General features: G+C 35.7%; 1 protein-coding gene across 2 annotated transcripts; it reads right to left on the bottom strand.

The window, feature by feature from the left end:
- Window positions 1-1,867: 1,867 nt before the first annotated feature.
- Window positions 1,868-19,581, bottom strand: Pat1 (Protein interacting with APP tail-1). 2 transcript variants are annotated; one of them, XR_015535255.1, is made up of 12 exons: window positions 19,351-19,581; window positions 19,007-19,120; window positions 17,865-17,988; window positions 16,986-17,112; window positions 16,190-16,358; window positions 15,068-15,331; window positions 14,014-14,138; window positions 12,820-12,953; window positions 11,372-11,517; window positions 10,012-10,177; window positions 7,701-9,046; window positions 1,868-5,659 (listed from the first exon to the last, which is right to left on the bottom strand). XR_015535255.1 is itself a non-coding variant. In XM_022085811.2 (11 exons), exons 1-11 carry the CDS (start codon window positions 19,483-19,485, stop codon window positions 8,811-8,813), a joined length of 1,740 nt encoding a protein of 579 aa, XP_021941503.1. In that variant the 5' UTR covers window positions 19,486-19,581; the 3' UTR covers window positions 1,868-8,810. The 2 variants fall into 2 exon arrangements, 1 of the variants encoding a protein (XP_021941503.1); XM_022085811.2 differs by having other exon boundaries at window positions 1,868-9,046.
- Between the last annotated feature and the right edge of the window lie 242 nt (window positions 19,582-19,823).

Raw genomic sequence — 19,823 nt, 5'->3', positions numbered from 1 at the left:
TATTTGGTAACTAGTCGAAATTTGACTCAAGTGCTACCTCAACCTGGTCGGTTTTTATAATGAAGGTGTCAACATTTGTCAATGTTCTCATCGGTAATGGAACTCGTAGGTCTGACCAACACCTATAATACTAAAGTCCGGCATTGGACACGATTCTGAGCCAGTGCCATCCACCGCCTATCTTCACAATTTCTTCCCCTGAGATACTTCTAGGCCTGTTTTAGCTTTTGTTATGTGATTTTTCACAACACTCCCTAGAATTATTCATGGTTACCGGCAAATTACTAATTCAGGGATGTCGGAAGTAGACTAACATTTTCATCAGTTATTTATAAGGAGGAGATAGTACGATAACGTCTAGGTGACAAGTGCGAACTATTATTGAGACACGCAACTTCCCATTGTACGTTCATTTAATGTCCTTCCTGCGAGGACCCATAAAACCTGTTCTAGATTATTTGTTTCAATGAGTTCAAAATGACAGAATTGTAAAGGCTGTCCGCGACTAACAAATACGATAAACAAATAAAAATCTTAAAACCAAAACAAGGATAGTGGCATTTCCTTTCCCACACATATTGTACTACCATGACTCAGTCCATTTGGAATATCCTAGATACTGGTGTATACGAGATACGATAGGCGAAGCTCCCTAGGTTCATTTCTCTTCGTTTAATTACTGTAGACATTTCTTTCAGACCAGATGTAATACTTGTTCTGTAGTTGGTTCTTCTAAAGTTGGGTAATTTCCTTTACATCGTATGTGATCGTTACATCACCACTTTTGGTTTTCCTCACATTAGTACAGCAACTTTACGTGACCACAAACTCGGTGAAAACAAGGTAGCCTATAACACAAGAAGAGGTTCGTATCATAATTTTGAACACAGAAGTGTTTGTGTTCAAAACAAGAAACATTAAATCATATGATAACATTATTTCACACAAGATGTCTGGAAGGAATCCAATTCGAATTTCGGCCGGGTCGGTGGTTTATTGTGAATTTCTGTAGACAGTATCTCAGATTAGTTTTCTCCCCCCCGGCTGCTTGTTAAGTTACAAATCCTCACACGTCATTCAACTTACGCAACAAGAATGAAACAAAAAGAAACAATACCTGCAGTATCCTTGGGTAGCAAACACATGTTTTGCAGCAAATAACGGCTGACGTCATCCATTATGTAAACACGCTTTCAATCACCTTAACATATATTTAGGTAACGGAGTTTCCAAATAGATCAGAAAGGGGACTTGATGATTCTGGAGTAAAAATGTTTAATCAGAGGAACTAATCAATACGATTTAGTTATATGGACTCCAGTTTCTCTAATACGTTCTCAACCTATGGCTCGCGTACCACCAGTGGTTAAATTAGAATTATTGGTACGCCAGCAAAAAATGGTGAGAACCCCTGATCTAGTATATTAGATGGCTGTCCTCTGGGCTGTTACGAATTGTATGATTTAATAGACAGACTAATGAATTAATGTTTTGCCATTGATGATGACGTCATGAGGTCGAGACGCTTTTGGCACCAAGTGTTTTTCAAAATGTAAACAGTTTACACTTTGAAAAACACCTAGCGATATATTTATATGTCACTGCTTGATTATGTCTGGGTAAAATTTCTTTTCAACTTCCTGTAGGAAAATTTCGGCCAAAATACTAGAAATAGGGGAGCCCATCGGTGTACCATCATCCTGCTGCCAAGTGTGTGATGATGATGATCAATAGTGTTTCACAGACCTGATGGTGATATCTGAAGTGTCATGTGTAACTGTCACTGCACATGTGCGTATTGGGGGGGGGGGGGGGGGGTCATTCATGGCTGCCTGACTATTCCTCTGAAATAATGAGCATAAACAAATCAATGGTGAAATTTTAATACAATACACTCATGATACAAAATGTACCACACATCCACTGACATAAGATCAAACAAAACATAAGATGAAATATCTGGTTAAATACAGACAGTTCATAAAAGATGCACTCACATTAGTTTTACAAGAAGTGAAATTCAGATAATCAAAGCAGAATGTAACGCAAGTAAACTGGATATTAAACATCATTTAATCAATATTGAAAGTTTGAGACAAAGACTGATCCCTTACATATATATTTATACACGAATATTGACACATTATAAAAAATATTCAACTGTATGAAAAAGTAACCCTCACATACAGAGCTCAAAAATTTGCGCTTTTGCGTATCACATGTGGTAGTACTGTATACAGTAAAGAAGAATTTCTTGAGTGCCAAGAACACTTCACAAAGGATTCCAAAGAAACGATGATCAACACAAATCCCACGTTCCTACCACACAGTATTACGATGGATTGAAAACAGTATTCACGAAAAAAAGGGTCGTACAGGGATTCATTTCTTAGCTTATTTAACAGCGGTTTTTAAATCACATTGTGCAAGGTCAATGAAAATATGATGATTTGCGAAGGATGTAGAAGGACCTGTCTGAAGGTACTACCCCAGCACTGGCCTAAAGGGATAGAGGAACTCACACTGCAACGCATCTTGACACCGAACCCCCAAGCCAAAAATACAGGACCTCCATATAATGAAGAAGAGCGTTGAGACTTGCTTAACTGCTTTTAAGGCTTCACAGAGGAATAAAGCTTGGAAACTTGCTCTTAAAACCACAAAACACAATCTGTACATAATCAGTAACTGAAAATAAATAAATCCTCTAGACTGAAAGGAAGAGCAACATTACTTTCCTTGTCTTGTATTTTGTGCAATAAACAAGTGTTATTAAATTCACTTATTCCGAGTCAAAACAAACAACAAATACGGCACTAGTGAATTTCAATTGAAACAAGTTTTACCTCAATCATACACAACACGAATTTACATTTTAGACATTGGTCTGCATTCCCACATTTAAATTAATTTGAAATGTACAAAGCTTTTAAGCTATCTCCATTTGCACACTCTAAAATTCTAAATCAAGTATGTGTCAGGGCATATAAATACACGATGCTTATGATTACAAACACAGTAATATTAGAAGCACTTTATTTTAATTTGGTGTACAAAAATCAATTTTGAGAAGACACTATTTTTATTGAAGTGTTCATAAATACAAATGATGTTAACAACGTAGCTCCCGGCGAAATTTAAGAAGGAACGGATCAGCACATCAAAATAGAGAGAAAATAATGCAGCAAGAGGCAGAGTTAAACGCTGTGTTTGAAAAAGCAAAGAGGAGACTAGTAAAAACTTTTATGCAAGAGCTGGTATAAGTAACACAGACACAACTTACAGACGACGAGGTGCGGGACAAGTAGAAACAGGAAAGTGGAAGGAGGAATAAGACTAAGAAGTGGAGAGTCAAGATAAGAGGAAGTAGTTATGTGTACACAAAGAGCAAAGTCATTCACAGGACAGCTTTATCTCATACTGTAATGGGAATGATGTAGCAAGACACCCCCAAACTATCGCACTACAGCCCGACACAAAATTATCCAGATTCTTTCTGACCAACTCCACCTTCCGCACTATTGTGGTAGAGCAACATGAAGCAGTTTTCCGCTTCCATATTCTGTCAAGAGTCCAATTTGACAGTACATTATCATATCTTACAGAAGAGCTTTTTAAATGGAAGGTTTAATACAAATTTGTAAGAACCATACGCAGAGGCTGAAATGACCCTAAGGACTTCGGAAAGAAAGGTGGTGAAGTTCAAGATAAGAGACACCAAATTTGTAAGGGAGAGCGAAGTTTATGTATAGGTGTGAAACGGATTTACACATTATAATTTTGGAAATGGCAGACATGAGAAACAATGACAGAAAAGGATAAACCCAATGCAATGAAAATTGTGATAATTTCTTGTTACAAGATGTGGATCAGTGATAAATAATCTTCATAAAAGAGGAACAGTTGTTAGTAGTTTTCTAACCTGTTCTTTTCTTCCATGCAATCTTGACGTTTTAAGAAAGTTCAAAGGTTCCTTCATGTGGAAGAAAAACAATCTTAGGTAATATATAAAACAGTATTATTGATATCAGGACTGGAGTGAAAGTTCTACGGGGTCACTTGGTGTTTCATAGCATCATAAATCAGATTGTTTCTTGTAATTAGTTCAATTGAAACTAGCCAAATGAAAAAAAGAACAAAAATTCAAGTACAGTGGAACCACGGTTCCGGAGAATCTGACGTAAATACGTATTTGTATTGTGATATTCTAAAACGTTTTTACCAGCACAAAATTATCTACTCTACGATGCACTTCTTCTACAAGCGATTAACAGCTCAGCTCTTTCTGCAATAATGAAAGTGGATTGTTGACGGCAGTAATGTAACACAACAATGCTGAGTAAACAGATGACACAACAATTAGTTTCTTAGGTAACATAACAGTGCACGCAGGAGTTCATATAAAAGCTGACCATTGTCGGTCCATATTTACACATTGTTGATATGGATATTACACATCTTCATAACGCTGTTTATGACGAATGACCATTCCGTATAGACGTTTTTATGTCAAAAATAAACATCTACTGACCTGTACTATTGAGGTTATTTCTATAGTGCCATACAGCTGACCATGCACGGCACCAAAAACAATTCTGAAAATCATGATGTAATTTTGCTATTTTTTTCTTTCCTTTTCCATTGAACATGGCATATGATTTGGAATTACAGGAACTCTGATTCAATTTGTACTCTAGTACTTGCCATATACTATTAAAATGATAAAATTCAACAGCTTAAGATAGATGGGGCATGTGGCACACATGGGGGAGGTAAGAAATGCATAAAAAACAATGGTTGTAAAGCCTTAAGGGAAAAGACAACTCAGAAGACCTAGAAGTAGATAGGAAAATACTGAAATGTATCTCAGAGAAATCAGGTGGGAAATTGTCAACTGGATTTAAATGGCTCAGGACAGAGACTGGTAGTGGACTCTTATGAATATGGGAATTAATTTTCTCATTATATAAAAGGTGGGAAATTTCTTGACTAGCTTCTCACAGATTGTGTTGCATCGCTTTGATCTTAATTAAACACTAAACACAGGGGAAGTCCTGAGTACATACTTTTCAGATCACTGGAACCCACTGGTAGTGCACATTGGGACTGTTGGTTGCAATATCAATTCAGATGAGATATGACAGTGTACACAAGGTAGTAGTAACGCTATCAGACATTTGGTACAGGTCCCACCACATTTAAGCTGTAAACCTAAAGGGCCTTTATGCCCAATACAAAGTTTTTAAATACAAGAAAAATTTGTTATGCCCTTAACAGTATAAACATCCTGTCATTTAAACAGCCTTATTGTGTTGAGTATATTTTTTAAATAATTACATCTCTATAAAAAGAGCTACTGCCACGGTGGTCTAGCGGTCAGAACGCTGGCCTTGTAATCCTGGGGTCCCAGGTTCGATTCCCGGCGGTGCCCAAATTTATAACTTGTGTTGGGCAAGGCAGTGGTCTAGCCAACACAGAGTTTTCCTCCGGGGCTTCCCCGGTTTCTCTGTGGCATCCCAACAATTGCTCCGTACTCCATGCACACAGAAGAAGGCAATGGCAAACCACTTCTGTGTCACCTGCCTAAAAAACATATATGAACGGGTCCCAGTCCGAGAAAAGGATGGAAGGATCCTGTTCATAATATGTCGCCAACCTCCTGTAAAGGAGACGGCATAATAAAGAAGATGAAAAGAGCATTTCTCCACATATTTTAATCTGTTAACATTAAATCTTTCAGTTCAACTTAAGTGCTTCTCTTTTAACGAGTTTCAAGTTTTATATTCAGTATGGTCTAAAAAAAACTAAAATTCAGTCCCTTTCTCCCAATTTTAGCACTACACTTCACAGCAATAATAAAGTATAACATGTTTGAATCCAAGATCAGGCTTCTTGCTCAAACAGGTATTAATATTTCTAATACTGACCGATACTTAAAGATACTGACAATCCTTCTCCTCTTCCAAACAATCCAGTACACTAAGTAAATTGTTGTTCCTGGCCCTAGCATTCAAAAGTTTTTTAAAGTGGAATCTGTTAAATATTCAATGACCTTCATGATGTTTTGATAGACTACACAATATATGGAGGAAGAATTCTATTCACACATTAACTCCAGTTCCCAAGTTGTCCTAACATAAAATAATATAAATACTGATCTTCTTTTATAAAAAACAGGGTAAAATTTTCTGTTATAGTCAGCCTACATGTGGTTGAGAGATGATTAATAAATCAAACTATTGTTTCTGAACAAATAAACCATCTTTTCACTAAACCCAAAACGTCTCACCAATCTCATTCAGATAAAAAAAGTCCAGGAAATGCATTAAGAAACACTCAAAATAACAGTTAGTTTTGGACAATGTAATGTGATGACTTTCTTTTGTCATCTCATGCAGTTTTCAGTAGTGACATTATACCCAACAGTGCTACCAGTTTCACTGCAGTATACGAAAAGCAAATCCATTTCAAGCCACTTGGCAGTAACACACAAAGAACATATGAACACGTAAGATTTGAGGTTCTCACGGTGAAGAAGATGGCGGCGATGTTCTTCTTGTTTGTGACACTGCGTAGAATCACAGGCAGACACCAACATTTCAGAGAAACACAATGTCTCCATCTTCAGCCCTGAAGATGGAAACAGTAGGTTTCTATGAAACATTGGTATCAGGGCTGAAGATGGAGACAGTATGTTTCTTCAAAACACTGGTGTCTACCTACAACCCCACAAAGTGACACAACCCGGAAGTACAATACAGACAACATTATGAACAATTCAACTGTTCTGGTAACTATAACTATGCTTACACAATTTATGAATGCATTTACATATAAAAACATGTATTTCCTGTGACACTTAAATTAGAGCAGATTTTGGTTTGCTGCTGATAAACTGTCTGATAAAATAAATAAAATTTGATGATGCATAAAACGTTAATATCTGTACTATAAATATATCACTAGATTACTGATCTCAATTTTGAGAGATTAATTTTGTGTTAGAAAATTGGCGAGCGATTCATGGATATTCTAAACTTTAAAGAGAATAGTGCCATCCTTTGAGGTTTGTGAAATACATGCTTTGTTCACATTTTAAAGTGTAGTTTCTCTGGTATTTATATTTTACAGCTGTTCTACGGTGCATTCACTGATAAAGCTGAATTCAACTGTCACTTCCTAGCTAGAACTGCACTACTCACCAAGAAGAGCTACAAGGTTTTTCTGATATAAGTCAAGTACTGCTCCGCAAAATAACAAAATCAAGTTTTCTATATTATAGCAGTTCCTGCTGGGAGATGACAGTTATGTTCAATTTTATCAGTAAATATGCTGTAATATTGTAATTTCAGTAACATAAGCTTAAGACCTTCATGAAAATAAATTTAACATAGAACCATTCATTTCAAGTAACTCAACCACTCTGTTATGCAGTGTTTAAATATCGCGTAGTCTGTATTAAGTAACAAATTGTTATGCAAATAAAAATAACAGATCTAAAATAATTTTGCTCCCCAGATAGATATAATAAAATATTATTCATTGATAAAAGCACATGCAGACGACTTGTCATTTATACACATCCAACTACAATCCTAATTTGAAACACAAATTACAATGCATTTTCATTCAAACATACAGGCGTGACTGAACAATAGCATAGGAGCTTATAATGCTGAAAGCAAAGATTTTGTACTCACGTGCAACATAAATGTTCTATATAATAGAATGACCGCCACGGTGGCCTTGTAATCCTGGGGTCCCGGGTTCGATTCCCGGTGGTGCCCAAATTTATAACTTGTGTTGGTCAAGGCCTTGGTCCAGGTATCACGGAGTTTTCCTCCGGGGATTCCCCGGTTTCTCTGTGGCATCCCAACAATTACTTCACATTCATCATCATTTACACACAGAAGGCAATGGCAAACCACTTCTGAATCATAATTGCCGAGGAAACGGACCTGTCGTCAGACAGAACACTAATAAATAAAATAAAAATAAAATAATAGAATATAAAACTCATCTACCAGTAGTATTTACAAGCAGCAAAAACTTTGATATACATTGGAAGTCCTGAAAAAAATGTTAACAAATTTTGTGTTAGCATCCACAGAAGTGTCTTAACAGGAAGAAAAAAAAGAAAAAAAAATGCAAGAACAGAACATTACTATTTATTTGTAATAAGAGTATTATATTTAAGATTATTTCGTTCCATCTCTAAATACTTCAAGTGAAAAATAATCAAATCATACTTAAAAGACAGCTGATAAAGTACCAGTAAGATGATTCTGTTACAATTTTGGAGTTACTTATTACTATGAACTTCAATTTCTCCACATAATTTGGTCCTTGTTATCTGTCACAGTTGCACTTCAATAAATATGTGGATAAACAAATTATAATAATGCTACACATTTTTTAGAACACCAGTTCTGTATGCAAATCATACTGGTAACATGTAAAATGAAACTAAAATGGTTCTGCACCTCAGCCCCCATAAAAAAAGAATGAGATCAATACAGACCAACATCAGTAATGCCACTACAGCAGCAGTATTCTCCGTAAACTACGTAACATTCAGGCAACAAATATCAATAGGTCATTAGCTGCTCACAGCTGAAACATTTTATTTGTGGTGGTTACACTAACTGGAGACTCGTGTGAAACAAATATATTGAATGGCAATGTCCACTGCTTTCATGCCATTCATCCTCAAGGATGCCATAAGTAAATGCAAATGGACTCTTGTGTGCTCCACTGCTGGGACTCCTTTGAAGCAACTCATCACCATTCCTACAAAAAGTGGCGCACAATCACTTGTCATCACCAAAGAACTGTCGGATAATGTCTTCCACTGCCTGAGGTGTTTCTTCCTGGTCAATGGGTAGATCTTCTTGCTGAGCATGCAAGTCTCTGTGAAGTTTCCAGTTGTTTAGAATATATGTATATTCAGCTACCTTCTCAACATCTTCCAGTTCATGGTAGACATGAACCAGACCTCGGTAGTCATATTCAAGACCAGAGTAACTCTCTCCAAACATTTTCAAGCCTAAAACAAAACATGAGATTTCAGGTTTTCATAGCACCGAGTATGAAGAATACTGACTTCTCAGATCTTGCAGTGTGTAGTCTGGTTAATGTAGATCAATGTTTCAGAGATACTTGCTGCCTCCATCATCAGGGTGGCAACAAGCGCCTCTAAATTGTCAGTAAACTTTTACCAGGTTACATAGTGCTGCTGTGTCACTCCTGGATGGCTGCAAAAGCAGTCTGCTCAACTTCAAGACACAAAATCCAAGAAACAAAGAAACATGCCCTTACAGATTTTCCTTTTTGCACTAATCAGAGCCATTTAATAACAAGGAAAACAGATCATCACTAACATACTGCAATAAAAAGCTACAACAAGGAAATAATCTGTGCTGTCCTCAACGCAACCAATCCCCTAGTTTTTACTGACCTTCACACTTACATGTCCAGAATAATGTGGATGACGTGAACATTAGCATTTTCATCTCAGCTATGGTGTTATGGTTCAATTCACCATTCATACACCAATCACTGAAATACTATTATATTAGCTTACCAGCTATGTTAGGAGGATTCAGACAATTGCAAACAGTTATAATCGGTACTTTCCGTCAATATGCCAGTCACAGTAGCCACGTGGTCCAACACATGGGCCTTGTTCACTTGGATACTAGGACTGTGGGTTCGAATCCCACTCAAAGCATGGATGTTTGTTTGTCTGCATCTTTTTGAGCTGTGCCGTCCTGTGTACAGGTAGAGGCCTTGCAACGGCAATCACTTGTCTGAGAAGTCCTACCAAATGTATAAATAGACCAAATAACCTCCAAAAAGAGGTGGCCAAGACCCACCCTCGGCTGTAGAGCCAGAGATGAGATGATGATGTTCCATCAATACAGGAAGATTACTCAGCACAAGAAACTTAGATTATAACAATATGATGTATCATCTGTTGACATACATTTTAGCAGACAGTGCTATACTCACTGATGGCTATAGATCGAAGGTACAGCTGCTCTGCTTTCTTATATTTCTTCATGTGATAGTTGTATAGGCTGGCAAGATGACCAATAGACAACCCTACTTCATAATCATCTGCCCCCAGCAACTCTTCTTTTATGGCAATTGCTTTCAAGTGCATTGTTTCTGCTTCCTGGCAAATAAAAAATTGTGAAAATATTTAAACTATTAGATTTATCACAGATTTTCTAACATGACTAAAGTTGGTATTTATATTAAATTTTGAAAGATTTTCATACTGTTCTGTAAGAAACAATATAAGAACTTCTTTCTTTGTTTGATATGTTACATCTAACAGGGTAAGATTTCAGATTCTCAAGGCAAATGAGTATGAAAACAGCTCTCTTCTGGAATGTTACACTATGTAGTCTGGTACATAATGCTTCAGAGAAGCTTACTGCCTCCATAATTAGAGTGATATGTATTCCACGTGTGGGAAGGTCGTGATAGATATACAGAGGCCAGATGGACATGGCAGAGCCCTGGCTGGACCAATACAAGACTCTGTTCAGGCGATCATGAAAGTCATTCAGCTTACCCGGTCCAAGCTGCCATATGATTAATTTGTCTTTCATGTAACAAAACCAGCAGAGGGGCTTGTTGGGCACATACAGTCCTTGTCAGAACAGACTCAGCCAGTTCCTTCTCTCCCCCGCTTCCTTCCAACTCTTTAATTCCATTTATTTCATATCTGCCATCTGTTATCTTTCATCTCACTGAGTTTTTCAAGTTACTCCCTGTTGCCCTTATAAGAGCTATTTATTAGGATTTTATTATTCTGTTCTCAATATTTTATTTTACTCATTCTACATTTTTATTTGCTTCTCTTATTTTATTTCCTTCATATTAATTTCATTCAGCTTCATTATACTTGTTGTATTTCCTGTCTACTGCCATGAATCTCACTCTGTCCTCCCTACAGCCTGGCTCATGTCTCCTCGTCTCTCACTGGTTTCCTACTATGCTCATCCTCACTCATTGGTCTGGCCAGGTTTCTGTGTTATCAAATAAGCTCCTATATATATCCAACTTTTCAACATATGACTTACTCATCACCCTAATAATGGAGGCAATAAGCTCCTCTAAAATCTCAGAGGAGGCTACGGACTGCATAGCTCAACATCCAAGAAAACAACCATCTTAAATATGGAAGGCGATTTACTGTACAGGTGACTCACAGCACTTTCACTAAATATTAATCAAGTGCAGCGGAATTAATTTTATGAAGTAATTGTATTAGTTTTCAACCCCACTTATTTTAGAATCTCATGCCTCACCACTTACAAACTTGGGAATTTATAATAATAAATATATAAGACAGCCATACTTGAAACTTCTTCATACTCTGATACAGGCGTCCCAAGTTGCCAAAATGTTTCGCTGTCTGAACATTATTCTCTCCAAAGGCTGCCATCGCTAACTTTAAGGAAGACAAGTGTAGATTTTCAGCCTCTGCTAAAAGAGAATGTGTTCCTGGGAATTCAATAAAGAAAATACACTAATCAGAATAAAAGGTAAAGATAAATAAGTCTGTAAAATAAGGTCCTGTATAGTAAATACACTGTTTCAAATAGTGCTAACATTAGCTAATCTTGTTTCCACTCTTGGGTGACAACACAATGCTATAGTGCAGTGGCATTCAACCTTTTTTGTTCGCGTCCCCCCAGATACAATTTTTCTTCAACTTTGTACCCCCAAAGTTGTTGGTGTATAATTCAAGTTATACATAGTATATAATCTACATCTAAAATAAATTACATTACTGATTATTCAGTGTTTATCATAAAATAATATTTTTTTAAATTTCACATACCCTAGGTTGAATACCACTGCTATAGTGGGTTGGTTTACAAAATTCTGACCCTGAAAAGGGAACATGTTCTATCTAGTTATCTACTGGAAGTATCCATAATGTTCACTACACTCTACATTGCAGCAGAGCAGCACAGTACCCTATCCTCATACTTCTTTATAATGAATGAGACTTCAGTGAAATGAAAAGGGAGATTTGGTTATTAATAAATTCATCCACTATGAATGATATACTTCAGAAGAAAGCAGTGGATTGGCAATATTATGCAAAAAAGAAAAACACGAAGTTCTGCGTCCATGAAAATGAATAAGAATTAATGTATTATTATGTGTAGGGCAGCACAGAAATTAATAATCCCGTGAGAAAATTTCTTCTCCCCCGAGACTCGAACCAGCGCGCATTCCGTATCGCCGGTCCAATGCATGATGCCTCAGACCGCGCGGCTACGGCGCGGGACCCCCTCCAATCTTAATATTTAATAAATGTATAATGCAGATTTTCTTTCTACAAAAATACTTTTATGAACCATGCCGGCAGATCTTGGGTGAAAGTGGCTAGTAGGTCAAAGGTGTATTCATGAAACCTTGGTTCCATATACCTAAAACCAAATCACTCACAGGCGACTAATTTATAGGATCATAAACAATGTTGTAGCGAGTGCAGAGAAGTTATTTGGTGCTGAATAAAATAAGAGTGTGATTACATGCCACATGTAAGCATTTAGTCACAGCTGCTGTGTGGGGAAGTATGGAATGAATACTGTTGGCTGTAATGGGATCTGCATTAAGGCTTAGGAGGGAGCTGAAATGAAGGGTGACACACTGAAAGTAAAACTTTATTCCTTCACACCTCCTGCACAACCAATCATTTCCCTTTCAATAAATACCTTTTGTTGGCAGACTTAACATTATCCACAAGTGGTAGAAGAATTAAACAACCCAAAATGAGAACTGATATTATACCTGAATTGTTGGGCATTGTGTCTAGAGCTATTTCTTCCAGAATTAGAGCTTTCACTCTTTTTACTGACGCTAGCATAAGATGTCCTTCTGGCAACAGTTTTTCCATTATGATCGTGGCTTTCTCTGCATGATCACTGTGAAAACAATTGGTTGATATAATGAAAAGATAACAACAATGATAGTATTCTATTCTTGTTTTATACACATTCAAGTGGTACATTTTAATTTTAACACATTTAATAAACCATTACCCCCTCTTCAATATGTATAATTCATTTCTGTAAAATGAAAACATACCAAGCTGTGAAATGTTCCCAATCTTACCCACCACCTTTCCTACAAAGGATCACTGGGTTCAATTCTTGGCCTGGAGACTAGCTACCCTGGCTGAGGTTATTCACAGTTTTCCTCAGTTCCTCCATAATACCTTAAATTAGGCCATTACCACTTCCTTCCACATCCTTTATGATTAATTATTCACTGTCATCCTCTCATTCAACGCTACGGTCTGAGATACTGAAAAGGTGTCATTAAATAAACTATAAACAAATAAATATTGTCACATTTAAAGAGTCTAATAAATTAAATACTGAAACACATTAACAAAATCAAAGAACAAAATGATACCTTCAGGCCATATCAGCAAATCAAGGCTACAATTTAGAGACGGGTTCTCCAAATATCAACAGGCAACACAAATCAGATGAATAGAAAAGTTTATTCTACTGGAGTTTACATATTTCCCATACACATTAGTTAATTTGTATACCTCAATGACATTGTTCATTTATGCAGATACTGTTCTGCTGTTGCAAAGCTAACTGCAGCCAGAAATTATTTTTCTTCATATTTCACTAAATATTCATCACACTGAAACATGTTTCAAGTAAATGTAATTTTTATATGCTAAGCTGTTAAAAAACAAGTTAAATTAGAGCTTCATATAAGATAGATGCTACAGTGGACTGAATAAAACCAACCTTTAGTATAAACATCTCAATACAAAATTCCATAAGAATGTGTTCAGTATTTAGAACGGATGGACATTATTTCCCTGTTATGATTCAATTTCACGCATTGCACTTATGCCTTCATTACATGAATATCATATCACAGTACAATGTAATTATTTCCACTTTAACAATACAAAAAGATAGGTACATTAACAAAGACGACAACTGCATGAATACTTACCGAGCTTTAAGAAACCTTCCAGAACTATATTCATGTACATAGAGTGCATAGGCCAGATCTTCGTGAGCTACAGCAACATGCAGATTGAACTTCCCAAATATTGCTTTACGAATATCCAAAGCAGTCTATAAGAAGACAGTCCAAGGTTACCATATAATTTACAGCTTTAAACATTTTACAAATATGTGTAAAAAGACACTTTTAAATGTAAGAAGATTATGCAATAAATCAAAAACATCTATCACAAATTAAAACTGTTCACTTCAAAATCAGAACCAGAAATCACTGCACAACTATATGAAGTAAACTGATCCTTTTTGAAAATTCAACTGAATGTGATTTAAAATTTTTCTTGTATTTTTGTATATGGAGGAAAAATAAAGACAAAAGCCCAGAAAATCCTGGGAAGTGGCTATCCAAACACACCGATAGATAAAGGAACACCACAGAATGAGCCACAATCAGTGCTAAAGATCAGAAAAGTTGGATATTGCTTTCTACCACCTCTACATTAGGCACAAGAGAAATGACCAAGAAAGTTGAGTTTTGAAAATAAAGATCCAACATCAAAAAAAATGTCACCCACTACTGTTGGCAATGGCAAAACTGGAACACCAACTTAGAACTGATCAAAAGGCACAGCTACCATGAAGCTTACTAATAAATCGTAGATGTACAAATAGATTTTTCTTAAAGATGGTAGTAATTAGTTATTGTATAAACTTAATAGGGAAATGGGATACATGTGCATATAAGTTCTGAATAGGACTCACGAAGCAAACTTTCCTGCTGCACAGACTTCCAGACCTATGCAAATTTAAAATTCACAATAAAATACAATTTAGCTCAAGGGCCAACATGCTGGACTTGTCCACAGATGGCTATACAATCAAATCCTGACTAAGTAAGAATATTTTTATTGCATCACTTCCCTGAAACATCAGTCAGTTTCTATAAGACTGCACAGCACAACATTCCAGAAGATAGCCATCTTAAGGTAGCTGCTTTTCAATGTTAAATTCATAAGCAAACCAGTACATGATATGGAACTTACCTCATAGATACCAACACACTGTCTAATGGAATCAAAGTTGAGCAGAAAGAAACCAAAATCCAAGAGTGAGTCAGAGTATTTTGGGTGATCCTTGTCAAAGAACTCTTTTGTTAAACACACAGCTTGTCTGGCTAAGAGTCCTGCCCTCTTAAACTCTCGTTTCATCACACATGATTTGGCCACTTGTCGTAAAACATCTATAGTAACACGAGTCGGAAGACCTGGTTTCACTTGTTTTAATGCTTCTATACTCCACATGTAAGCCTGTTAAAATGTAAAACAAAAACACAGGATCAAATATGATGTATTTTAGCACAAGTACTTACAATTTTTAGTTTGCTTTCACATAAAATTCCATATATCAGTCTATTCTTTATTAAAATGTGTCATACTTCTTTGAAAATTCAAATCTTAATTTTTCATTGTAAAATTAAGATATAAAGAAATCATGTAACAAAACACAGTAATATTCAAGATATAAATTTGTGTGTGTGTGTGTGTGCATAAAAGTTCATTTAAGCTTTTGAATAAAGTTTCCATTAAAATGAACCAAAATCACTGACTTACGACAAAATTTAGTGCAGGTCTAACATATTTCATCATACAGGTAAACCCTGCTCTTATGAGTAGTTACATTCATGGAGAGAGTTCAGAAAGTGAAATTCTGTAAAGTAAGTCACTATTTCCCATAACTGCAACTGGGAAAAAAGAACTTTTCCTCTTATCAGCCATCACTAATAGGGCCAGAAAAAGAAAATCTTTAAAAAGATTCACACCAAAGCAGATTGCAAGATGAACTGACTCATGAATTTCCCCTGGTTTCAATTACTGAATGCATAATGTCGCAACCTTTCATTTGCATTTTTGTTGGCATATTTTATTTTGCTCAGAAGATTCAGGATAAGCAAGCATTCATATCATAAGCAAAATGGAGGATTTGCGCTTCGTTATAGAAGTTTGTATGAGTGAAATTTTGTAATGCAAATATTTGTAAAGCAAGAACTGACTGTAATCAGTTCCATAGTCTGGGCACTATTACTTGCAGAAAGACAACATAAAACTCACTGGTCCTTTTCTAGCACTTTTTGAAAAAAATTAAAGCTGGCCATTAACATAACATACCTCATCATATTCACTCCTACTGAAGTGTAAAACAGAAAATTCAGCAAAAAGTCCAGCAAGATTTGTTTGTTCATTTGCTGCATGCAGCCTATCCACAACTTCCAATGCAAGATGATATGTTATTTCTGCCTCATCAAAGTGACAGAAGGCAGTTTGACTGTGAAGAAGCCTACAAATAAGATAATACACATGTTTTTGTACAATCTGCCTCTAGCATAGCAGAATTCAAACAAAAATTTATCATAGCTGCATTTAAATATTAACTCTAGAAATATTTAAATATTGACTCTAGAATACACAACAATATCATAATAAAATGTTAGAGGTAAATGAGACAAAACTGAAATAACTGGAAACGACAGTGACAAACTAGAATGGTTGTTAAGTTCAGAAAATGCTTACTACTATTCACTTTTTCATATCTACTCTGTAAAACCCTAAAGGCTGAATTGGACTCAACTCAGCCTCTCAGTCCAAGAAATAAATACAAACTGAGAGTACTTGAGAATAAAATACAAAGAAAAATATATTCAACCCAACTTAAATGAAGAAACAAAGAAATGGGAAAAATTATATAATGAGGAGCTTCAATACTTAAACCTTTGCGGTCCCATTTAAATATCACTATGGCTCTTTGCCGATCTATTTAAATAAAACTAAGCTATGAAAATTCAAGTACTATTATGAACTGGTTTTATTTTCTTTTATAACTTGCATAAAATGGGAGAAACTTTGCTAATAGACTAACAAAAACAGTAAATAATAAACTGCACTTTCTACTGTAACCGATACATACTTGTGGCAACATTCAAGTAATTTAAGCCAATATTTGACCAATGGTTCTGTGCGTTGGCATAAATCTTGACACGCTAAGAGAACCTTTTCACTTTCAGCAAACCATCCTGCATCACTGAGGAAGCCACCTGCAAAACGTACATAGTGAATGTTTGTTAGTATTTTATATACATGAGAATTTGTTTAATACATAGCATACTTAATGATACTTTCTCAACTGCATAAATAAAATAGCATCAAATGCAAAAGTGAACAAATCCATTAAAATGTTAGTAACCAGCTAAAATTTTTAGGACAAAGAATAGTGGTTACCAAAATTTGCTATACTAAACAGCATATTCCAAGCACATACATTCTCATCTTAGGGCTGAATACATGATTGTCACATAAATTGTGGAAGAATTCACACAAGTACATCAACTCCACTGAGCAGGGTCATTCTCAGGATGATGGCAGTTCCTCAGCTATTAAATAAATACCTTGTCCTTTATGGAACACAAAAGTTAATTTCTCCTTTCAGAGGAGTCAGATGAATCATGCCAATCACCCAACACCAAGGCTCTATGTAACATGCTAGTTTCTTTTACATTGAGGAGTTAACAACCCAACATCCAAGCCAAAGAACAAACCTTGTTGACTATCCACAACTGCTTACTTAATATATTTACAGATATCTACAATATGTGAAAGTCATTGGTTCATCCAGAAACTGAGGACCACCACATTGTAGTGATACAGGACTAGCTACTAGCCACTTACCCAATGTTACCTCTTCATAATCTGACAGCATAAATATGTTTCTGGTCACTTGCTAATTCAAACACAACATTTCTGAAGCCCTGCTCATTGTATCACATGCATGTTAAGAACAAGCTCTTACCAAGTCTCAGTCCAAGATCAATTGTAGCATCCCTTGATACTGGATATGAATGACACATACTGCACCTCCTTCCATAGGCAGAGATAAGATCCTTAGCTACACGTGTACCATGATCCATTAGGGCCTGAGGGTAAAACATAAAATATTATACATTAAAAGAGCACCATAATTTAAAGATTCCTGACACCACCTGCATGTGGCACAGCAAGCCCCAGTTAAGGTGGAAGAAGTTGTGTTGTTTTCAGATCTTCATCCAAACATCAAAGCTTGTAGTCACAACATCAAAAGATCAGGAATAAATTATGCAGATATTTTAACAGTGCTGGTTTAGGTTCCTGGCAAGCTAATGTTCATACAAAACAATGATACAGATATAAAGTTTAAGCACTTAAAAAAATAAATTTACTACACATGTAATACTTTTATAATGTTTGATTTAATAATAAATTTGTTATTACCGAGTTCTGTGAAATCCAGTCTTCTTTTTGTGAATCAGAAATTTCAATGGCTGACCTTTCCTTAATTAGAATTTCTTTGCCTTCCAGAAATTCCATAAGTCTTCAAAATACCATGTCAGTACAAAAATATCATCAGGACTGTTTTCAGACTTAGCATAACCCTTCATTTTCAATACTCTCCAGTAATTAAAGCAAAGAGTGTTTATTTCTACTTACCTCATCCAGATAAGCTGCTAGCTAAATTTCCTCCAGTTTACTAATTTATCATACCACCACTTTTCAAAACTGTTTTTATATTCTTTACTTTTCTGATGCCAGAGCGCTCATAAATTTTATGAATTTCAATAAAATCACCTAAAAATTCATGTCTAGATGCCATGGTGGTTTCCTCAAGACCGAGCAAGTTAGCACAATCATGCCTACATACAGTTATCATAACTGTAAAAAATGCCAGACAAGTTTAGTTCTTTTTCAGTCATCTGCACAGTATCCATTCGTTACCCAAAATGATGGCACAGTGATTTCACATTAATGTTGCTTAATGTGTAGGCCCCTTAATGAAATATTTTAGTCATTAAAATGCTCATAAGCTCTTCAACTCTAAACTGCTTGAACATTTGCATTTACTAAAAAAGATAAAATTGTTTGACAAACCTATGCACTTTAATTTTCTGTCAAACTTACCTGAAAACTTCTTAGCAGAAACATGCGTCTATTTGTAATTTTCAAGATTCGACCAAAGACATCCAGATCACTGAACTCCACTCCAAGCAGACAGAGCCCCTTTTCTTTATACAGCTACAAACAAAATTAAAACATAATTTATTACAAGGTTCGATATTTTTCTCGGCCTCATTAAAAGGTTTCAAATACATTATACATGCTATATATATAACATACTGAAATTATTATAAGTAACTGCACATACAAAGGCAAAGAAACAACATATTTATGATTTTATAAGTTTCGTCAAATTTCATAAAGCTCGTGCTGTCGCAAACACTAATTAGGGATACCAAAAATCGTACCTTGTAATATAAGTCAAATAATACGTTGTCGGGCAATATACGAAGTTCGTGTTTAAAACAATGATAGTTGTCAATAACTGCCGCAACTCCTAAATTGTACAAAGAAACTGGATCTCTCATTTCCTCCATAGCCATTTTGACTACTACTAAACAGCTGATTGGAAGTTACGGCATTCAACTGTGCACCCACCCGTCTATGCTCTTTGCTGCCTACTAAACATCTTTTTGCATATGATAACCAAGTTGATATCGCCAGAAACAGCGATAGTCAAATACCAGAATATCACTTTTGTTTTCCGAAACATTACATAACAGCAAATACATGTTAATTATGGAGTATACTTACAACGCATTTTGTTTATTGCCATATGTATAATATATATAAAGTTTTCACAGCATAATCTTTAGTCAATAACGTAAAACAACACCGTAAAGAAGAGGGCTTCTATTCTCATTATGAACTATTTCTAGCA

This window comes from Zootermopsis nevadensis, unplaced genomic scaffold, assembly GCF_977971745.1.
Source record: "Zootermopsis nevadensis isolate Lab colony 2312 unplaced genomic scaffold, Znev_1.0 Znev_ptg000015l, whole genome shotgun sequence".
Classification (NCBI taxonomy): domain Eukaryota; kingdom Metazoa; phylum Arthropoda; class Insecta; order Blattodea; family Termopsidae; genus Zootermopsis; species Zootermopsis nevadensis.
Note: the sequence above shows the minus strand (reverse complement) of the source record. Positions and strands in the feature narration are given on the sequence as shown.